General features: G+C 39.0%; 1 protein-coding gene across 4 annotated transcripts in view; it reads left to right on the top strand.

The window, feature by feature from the left end:
• Positions 1 to 3,607: 3,607 nt before the first annotated feature.
• Positions 3,608 to 8,941, top strand: part of LOC117412907 (protein Jade-1-like) — a 44,707-nt gene continuing 39,373 nt past the window's right edge. Inside the window, exons 1-2 of one of the 4 annotated variants that reach the window (XM_058996997.1) lie at positions 3,608 to 3,816; positions 4,405 to 4,477. Coding sequence is in view for 1 of the 4 variants with exons in the window: in XM_058996995.1 (XP_058852978.1) it covers positions 5,666 to 5,722 (57 nt within the window). In the remaining 3 variants the exon portion in view is untranslated. Of the gene's footprint in view, positions 4,478 to 4,549; positions 4,803 to 5,597; positions 5,723 to 8,941 lie in introns of those variants that run through there. The other 3 variants (XM_058996996.1, XM_058996999.1, XM_058996995.1) reach the window with 3 other exon arrangements.

The following is an 8,941-nucleotide window of genomic DNA, read 5'->3' as shown; positions in this document are numbered from 1 at the left end:
AAAGTGAATTCTTAAATTCGGGAAAGGAGACGAAATGTCCAACTTTCACAGAATGGAAACATCTCATGCTATATGGAGAGGCACAACCAGACTGATAAAGGAAAATTAAATGACCTCCTTAAAATGTGGGGCCCAATTACAAATGAATTACAAAGCTGGTGCAGGTGGTGTGGTTCATAGAGAAAGCGTCTGTCAATCTGTTACAGAATCCTGTCACTTAGCACTGAAGGCTACAGCGCTTGCCCTGGGAAGGAGTCTAATTCGTTTTGGTGATGTTATCACAATCTTTTTTTAACTGTGCCACTCAAAACTGTTCCATCACACATGTCAGCATGAATTGTCAGCCGCTCCACAAGGAAGGAGGACTCCCCAGGATATGCTTGTAGCACATCTTCTCTTGCGTAGGTCTGGTCAGAAATGTGTAATGTATAAAACTCTCTATTCCTTCTATCAAGTTCCCAGAACTCTTAGTATTGATATTATAGCATATACCATTAGCCATACACGCTTTAGGCCTATTGTAACTAGACAGAGATATTTAGTTTTTGCCACAATCTGAATAAAGCTTTGGCATGCATTTCCACATTAGTATCAAGTGTTGAAACAGACCACATTCTGCCAGTTATTCCAGCTATCACCCTACTTAGCTGTCTCTTAAGTGATTGATAAAGTACATGGTTGTTTACATTATCCAAGCTCGATGTAACCATCTGCTGATGGTAACGTCAGCAATCAACTGGAAGTGACCCTGCGAAAGGCCAAGGTCAAAGCACTTTGGGATTCAAGTCCAGCATGTATGAAAAAAGAAATAGAGCTAGCAAAAAATAAATTAAAATAAAATAAAATAAAAATGAAATAACTGCATTTCATCCACCATTGATATAAGGGAGGGTGATCTCATTTTCCAAACATCTGTTTGTCTTTGCAATAAAAGGCTTGTCAGACACTCTGAAATCAACGACAGTGTGGTGTGATAAAGGGAAAGATTCTCCCCTCTTGGTGACGGTTTGTCACTTATTCAACAGTGAAAGCTTTTACACACAGTCTTTGTAACAGCTCCTTGATAATGTGCCCCAAAAAAATCCCTTGACAGCCCCACAACTTCGTACAGGAGCAACCAACAGCATACCGCTAAACTATATTTTAAACAATTTGTATTTTTAACCTAGAATAGGAAACATGAAAAATAAAATAAATCCTGGATTAATCAATTACAGACTTGATCAGCACGGTTACCACTAAAGTCAATGCAAGCAATACAGTTTTTAAAGATGAAATCCATTATGTATACTTGTGACGAGGGTGTCTGTCTGTACATGTACCTTCTGTGAACATGTATTATTACAGCGTACTTTTCAATCTTAAGCACAAGTGAAGCCCTACAGGTATTAGATACATGCGCTATTTCTCAAGCTTTAATAAAAAAGCACACAGAGAAGAACTGAACTTGCGCAGGCCAAAGAGGTTCTACCTGCAGGAGTGCCGAGTGCTTTTGTCTGGGTGGCAATTTACAAGACAGACTTTCCACTGCTTTCTCACTATGAGTTGTTCATTCAAACTTCAGCATTTTTTAAAGAAGTCGTCTAGCTCAGGAAACTGGTATACTTAGAGGTACAATCAGCTGTCAATTTCCTCATCGCATCGGACAGGTACTGATTCACACTCCTGTCTGCATTGAGAACACTTTACTATTCAAAAGCAAGAAGCAAAACATATAGACCCTTTCTAAAATACTTCAACTGGAAAAGATTAAACCTAGTAATATAATATAAGCACTAAGAAAACATCATTCTTGCAACGTGCAAGGGAAGGATATGTTCCTAGATAGCTTGCTGTTTGAAGTGTGAGGTTCCAGGCAGGGCACCAGGACAATTGATCAATCAGTTTAATGCATGCTGTTGTTTAGGTGATTAAAATAGGACCCAGGAATGAGTAATATTAGCTCTGCTATTTTAGACCGATTGGAAAGACCCCACTGTTTAAGCACTTTTCTTGGTTCTTTAGTCATTGTAGTAGGGAAGATATTCACTTCTAGGCCCAGCGTATATCATTCTGAACTAACCATACTAATTGGAGGATCTTGTTAGTAGAGAATCTAGTAAGGAGTGACATTTTATAAATACCAAACTTGTACCTACAGTCACATTTCAATAACTTTATACAACTACTTGTACACAACTTGCCAGGCAAACAGGGTGCTTTTCATATACCCAAGATATTCATAAATAATAATTGTGCAATTGGAAGTTTGTGAAACAAAAGAAATGTATTATAATTTAGTGACCAAAAATGCTTGTTGCGATCAAAGAGACATAAAGTCATGCATTACTACAGTAATTTATTGCCTTAGTAACTGTAAGCAACAACTGCCCTATATAAATCCTGGTTGGATAACTATTGGTTTCTGTCTGTGTACAACAAAACTACGTACATAAACAAACACTGATTTAATAGATGTGATGTAATCACGTTAGGCTCATTGCAAATCCATCACATTAGGCCTATCAATAGTTACCAACTTAGCTTTGCTACTTTGGAAAATATGATGTGTTATTATTTATTTTTGTTATTTTACTAATTCGAAACTGATACTGCAAAACAGTAGACCTTCCACCGGCAATTACAGAACGGGGAACTGACCTGAGCTGAAAGCACGCCCAAGAGTTTGATCAGTAATATTTCTTCTTGTCAGTTTTATTTGTGTTTATCAAAAGCATTGCTCATCATTATGCCCAGTACTTTGTGAAACGTGGTGTAATGGTCTATTTATTTATTAGTAATTGTCGTTAAACTAGTGGCACCGGTGTAAGCTTACACCTGCGCAATAATGTACAGTAGTGGTTGGGGGGTTTCAATATGTCTATTTGTGGAGTTAGAAATATTATTCTATTATTGTAAAAGAATAAGAGAATGACACTTAAATGTGGTTATGAAAAAAGAATGCAAGTGCAATCGGGTGAAAAGTAAACAGCAGTCATTTACAAATGTAGGATTATTATTATTATTATTATTATTATTATTATTATTATTATTATTATGCACATCATTTGACGCGTTTTGGAGCAAAATATAAAAACAAAATATGTACAGCTTAGTTTATCAGAAATTAGAAAACCAGAAATGTAAACAAACATTTTGATCTGTTGCAGTCGGTTAATAAAAGCCTTTTAAAACCTTTGAAGTTGCTACTGTAAACACTAAAATCGTAACATCAGGTATAAACCTTCGAATCCGTGTAGTGTGGGAGTAATGTAGTGGGAGGGAGGCTCCTAAGATTGTCATGCTAGCAGTGGCTTCACCTTGCCAAACGTTCACTCTCAGGCAGACTTTACGGAGCATAATATTATACAAAAGAAAAATAACACCGCAACAAACAAGTGTTTGCTAACAGCATACTGTAGGCTTCTCGTTTGTTTGGTGATAATGTATTGCAATACATGTTTATTTAAAAGTGTTCACTTTTGTGTAGAAAATGACGCCTTGTTCTTTTTTTAATGCTTGTTATTACGATCTGATATATATTGTTTAAAAAAGCCGACCGTGTACTGTATCTGTTATGTAAGTCAAAAAAGAGCTTGTTCCTTTAAAACTGAATGAGACAGCCCCAACAAGCACGGTTACACAGAAGTCCCGATATGTCTGTATAGCTCTGCTGCGTGTGGAGCAGCTCGTACGCATTTCTAAATGGCATCACTTTCCCAAGAAACTTGACAGGCGGGTCAACTGCAATCGAAAATGTTTGGATTTTGTTGTTGGCATAAAGAAACTGTTATTTGAGACGTATTTTTTGGACGCAGGAGAAATGGCAAATTTTAAGTACGTCATTAATATGGCGCCAAAAGATTTTTAAGTATGAGCTTATTTTTGTTGTAAGGTTGCAAGATCCAGTAGCAATATACCCCTGTGCAATCGCAAGAGGAGAGGAGAGGCGAGAGGAGAGAAATGTTTTGGTGGCGCGAGAGCATTGCGAAACTAACCTGATTCGAGTTGTATGGCAATTTGATCCACCAGTTTTTGCACGTTAATAATAATAATAATAATAATAATAATAATAATAATAATAATAAATCTACTGTGTATTGCAGTTAAAATCATAAAGATCGTATTATCATTCGGGACCGGAACGGAGCGTGCGACTGGATTACTGCAAAAGATAACATATTTCAGGATTTTGGGAGAGATCGCCACAAAGTCTAAAAAGATACATACAGTTAAAATCGGGTTGCGTAGGCGGCCATCTCAGTTGTGTTGCATATCATGTTTTTTTTTTGGATGTAATAATATTAGATGGATGGAGTAGTTACTTGTATATTTTACTCTCGGGAGAGGATTGAACGCTGTCACAGAACCAACGTGGAATGGATCTAGATTGAGCAAGTACATCATGATCTCTTAATTTTACAGCATCGTTCAACTCCCCCCCTCCATCCGAGGACGGGCTCGCATGCTCTGAAAAGCAACCTGCAGCACAAGCAAGGTAAAAAAAAAAAAGCAATTGCTTTGATTACTGGTCTTTTCAAATAGCAAGAAAAAATAAAGAGCAGAGACTTCCAGGAAATGAGCGGGTTGGGAGATTCTTGCGCATGTAGGTCAGATGTTTTTGATTGAGATACAGATCAGAAGTAAAACATGCCTAGTACAGAGACTAACTTTTTTGAAAGAAAAACACACAACATCAAAAAAATATTTTTGATAGTCATTTATTAATGCAGCCTTGTAAACTGACTTTGCACGCAGTTGCTAAAAACCCCGGAGGTGGTGTTTACGAAGGACAGCATTGTGGATAACCACAGCGAGGCTAGGTAATGTTTCTAAGACATTTTTATGTTGTATATTATTGGCAGTTGAGTAAGTAACAGGAAGGAAGTGCTGTCGTTTTTAAAGTTAACGCCGGATTTAAAAATGCATAGTTTTATTTTAGTCGATGTTTACGTTTGTATTCGTGTTCTTTTTAAATGCAAAAATATATTTCGGAATGGAAAGAGAAAGTAAATATGGTAGTAGTATTGGATGCCGAGGGAGCATGGAATGCAGACAGGATTATAGGTGTTTCAATCCATTGCAAACTAGCACTACGCAGCAGCGATATACTTGATGCTCATACGATTTAGTTTGGTTAAAACTATATATATATATATATATATATATATATATATATATATATATATATATATATATATATATATATATATATTGGGATTTGGAATATACTGTAAATGGAACCCTAAGAAAACAAGCTGGCCGACTAGGTGCTCTACCTTGTTTTTGCTCCCTGTCTGCATGCATGGTTTGGAGAGCTGACTGTAGGGGGCGTGGCCGTTGTTTACCTTCTGAAACTCAGTGCGCTCATATCTGTAGGGGGCGGGGCTCTTCCAGCAGACAGCGACATCGGATGTCGTTTTGCTGCGCATGACATACCTTGTACTGTATTGTGTTATTGCAAAACGCTGAAAAAACGCTTGCAACAGCCAGTCTAATTGGTGTAGTCAGATATAGGGGAGGCGGGTAAAGTTTTTTTTTTTTTTTTTTTTTTTTAAATATATAAAGGAGATATGCAGTTCTCATGAAATAAATACTACACCCCTTTCTACTGCTGCACAGTTTAGCGAGGTAGGGTTAGGTTAACAGTCATTCAGTTTATGCACATCAGTAACAATTGTAATGTATGTATGAAGATGTAGGAGGACGTAGGCGTTTGAAAATAGAATTCACGCAACACCAGGTATGAAACCAGTCGCAGATATGCGATACTCTTTTCAGCTTGCGCGCTTCCTTGTGTCGTATACAACGTCCCTGTGTAAAAAACGCATTATTTACCAGTGTCACCTTGCAGTGAAATTAAGTAGTTTGTTCAATAAAAGTATGTATATAGTTCTTAAATTACAATGCACTACTTAAACACAAGCACCCCATGCCCTGTAATGATACCTGGAGCTTGAGAAATCTATTTCAATGCCATATGCTAAGACCAATTTGTTGCATATTGTTGTCAGCAGTGAGGTAGGGCAGAGCAGAGTAGGCAATGCCAACTGCATAGCATGTAGGTAATGTAACATAGCATGAAAATACTGTCTTACTGTCCCTGCATCATATAAAACCTGACAAAGTCATGCATGCATCGACTGCACTGTGGTGTTTATAGTGCTGCTCTGGTCTAAATGCATGGCAATTGGAAGTGTTTAGTTTCGCTCACTTTTTAGTTTTCGTCTTCGTGTCTTACTCGAGAGTGTTCAATGCCAGGGAGTTCTGCACAGCCAGCCTGCTAGAGCTGCTCTCTCTGCTGTTTGTTTCAACTCCAGTAAACATAACCATGCATAAGGACACTTTAAGGCCAGGATATGGCATGCTTAGTCCATCCTGAAACACGTAGGTCAGCTTGTCAACAAACACAGTCGTGCCCTTGTAAAAGTATAGGGCATAGTGGGAACATGCGGTTAGTAAGAATAATGAAGTTTGCTATAGGGGCTGTATGAACAGATTAACATGGGAAATATTGTATGAAAGCAGCTGGCTTTATGGGAGGCATATGTTTGGGGTAGGTGATGTTTGTATTTACTATCTTATTAAAACAAAGCTGTTTAATTACCAAGCCTGAGAAAGGGGGCATGGTTCTGTAATAAGGCCAGTATGTCTATAGAGTCTGCACTGGCAATTTCTTCCTTCCTGAAACAGTGAGTTTGTAAAAGATGTGCAATGTAAAATCCCTGTTGCAGGGGGAAAGAAATTACTGTTGCACACCCAAGTTGGTCATTTGTTTTATGATAGTGAAATTGCACGTCGTTCGGGCCTGGTTTGTGATTTTATTAAACATGACACATACCGGGCCATCAGTGCAGAAAAAGTAAAATGCAAAAAAAAAAATGAAAGTCGTACAAATACAGAGGGTTAAAGTAGTATTACTCGCAGGGTAAGGTGTATCTAGCCAGGGTAATTGGGAATTCAGCCTGTGATAAATATGACCTGCTCTGGGGATGACCACCTTCCTTTCAAAGAGTGCCACAGAATCTTGAACATCTACAAAACAGACCCGACCCTGGTTTAACAGCTATATTAATACAGTTGTTGGTACTCTTTGATCCTAACCGATCCATCTCCCTTATTCGACTGGTAAATTCGATGGCAACGATTCTCTGGTACATTTTGCCACTTCAAACATTCTGAATGAAAGCCTGGCATTGATAAACAAAGCCCTTGCTCGGTTCCTATTGCGCTCGAGTGACTCATCAGCTCTCCTCTCATTGGCATTTCAAGTAGTTTGTTGGCCTGTGTGTTTGTGATTAATTTCTCTGGTGTGATGTTTGTTGGGAATCGAAACCTAAGTGGAGCATTCTGTTCAAAGCGTTTAGTGCCCTCAATAAGACACATTAGAGCCATGGAAACAGTAGTGATTGCAGTTAGTCCAGAGGACTATAGGAAAGCATCAGCAATACAGAAAATGGCAGAAGACAAATACATTCAGACCAGCTGCACGGCAGCTCGGGTTCAAGCTGCACTGTAACTGCTGTTAATAGTACAGATCTAAAATTGTAGTGACTGCATAGTTTTAATGCAGTAGAACAGTAGCCCACTGCTATTTTGACTTAATTTAGACTTGAAGGCCGTTTTAAATGTTGGATACCATGATGGCTGACTGATAATTTAAGCAGGTCATTTTTAATGAGTTGCTTGTTTTTTTCTTAGCAACCAAGGTAGGTATTTTGTTTTCAAATGAGCCATTTGAATGCTACTGGCTGTTGTGCGTTTTCTTTCTCCAAAAATAGCTCAATTGGCGTGTCTTTGTAAGTGAAGTGAGAGCAGAAGCCAGGCCCTCTGGGAATGCTCATGACATCATCATTCTTGTGTTGTTGCTTTCTAGTTTAGTAGACAGGGAACATTGGACTTATAAAGCATCGCAGCACCAGCTTTTCTGAGGGGGGAAGACTCTTTAAAAAAGAGCACATGCAAGGGAGACTGGCACACTGCCCAGTGTTTCTTGACATCATGTGGCTCCCTTGTTTATATATCTACCTATGTATAAAAATGCTGGCTGATTTTATCTTTAGCAACACAAGTTGTTGACTTAAGAATAAGTTGCGCAGGCATACTAGTCAGTGGCAATGGTGTGTGTGCACGTGCGGGTGTGTGTGCACGTGCGGGTGTGCGTGCGTGCACACGCGTGTCTGTGTGTGATGTGATGTGTGTGATGCGTGAGTGTGTGCGAGCCCGCGCTCGCCTGGAAACAATGGACAGAACCTCTGTTGACATTAAAAAGGGATCAGGTTACCTACTGTAGGTCATCTAAGAACTATGAAAAGAGAGAGAGGCATGTAAGACCAGAAGCCACAAGTACATGACAGAGCTTCATGTGCGCTATTATCTGTCAGCATTCATCGAGGAAAGGAAAGCGTGTGAATATCCCATAGGTGAAACTAATTCTCCTTTATGTGGCCACCACCTGTATGTACTACTGTAGGTGTGGTGTGCTGAGCTATTTTTATTTAGCACATGCAGTAATGGTAACTACTGTTATTGTGCTGTTTTCTTTATGTTCATTCAAAGGCACATGTTCTACAATAAATCATCTCCTCCTAAGTGCCACTAAGTTGTTTCTTGCTAGTTTCACTAGATACAATTATTATTATTATTGTTGTTTTTATTTTGTATTATTCCTCTTGGAAAACGTTGACCCCTCTCCTATACATACCCCTTGAGGGACCAGACTCAGTAGGGTTGCTGAGGGGAGTTAGGGAGAACTTGCTGGAGAGGAGATGGGTATTCCAAGCAGCAGATGCCCATTGGAGCATAGCATGCAGTGATTGAGGGTGGAGTATAGACTGTAAACGGTGTTCCTTTTTCACTGCTGCTAGCTTACTCTCTGCTGCACTCACAACAGTTTCTTGGCAAGTGCAGTACTTTTGGGCAGAATGTAACTGATGGAGCCCATCTCCCTCCCGCAGCGAGA

This window comes from Acipenser ruthenus, chromosome 23 (genome assembly GCF_902713425.1).
Source record: "Acipenser ruthenus chromosome 23, fAciRut3.2 maternal haplotype, whole genome shotgun sequence".
In the NCBI taxonomy this organism is placed as follows: domain Eukaryota; kingdom Metazoa; phylum Chordata; class Actinopteri; order Acipenseriformes; family Acipenseridae; genus Acipenser; species Acipenser ruthenus.
Note: the sequence above shows the minus strand (reverse complement) of the source record. Positions and strands in the feature narration are given on the sequence as shown.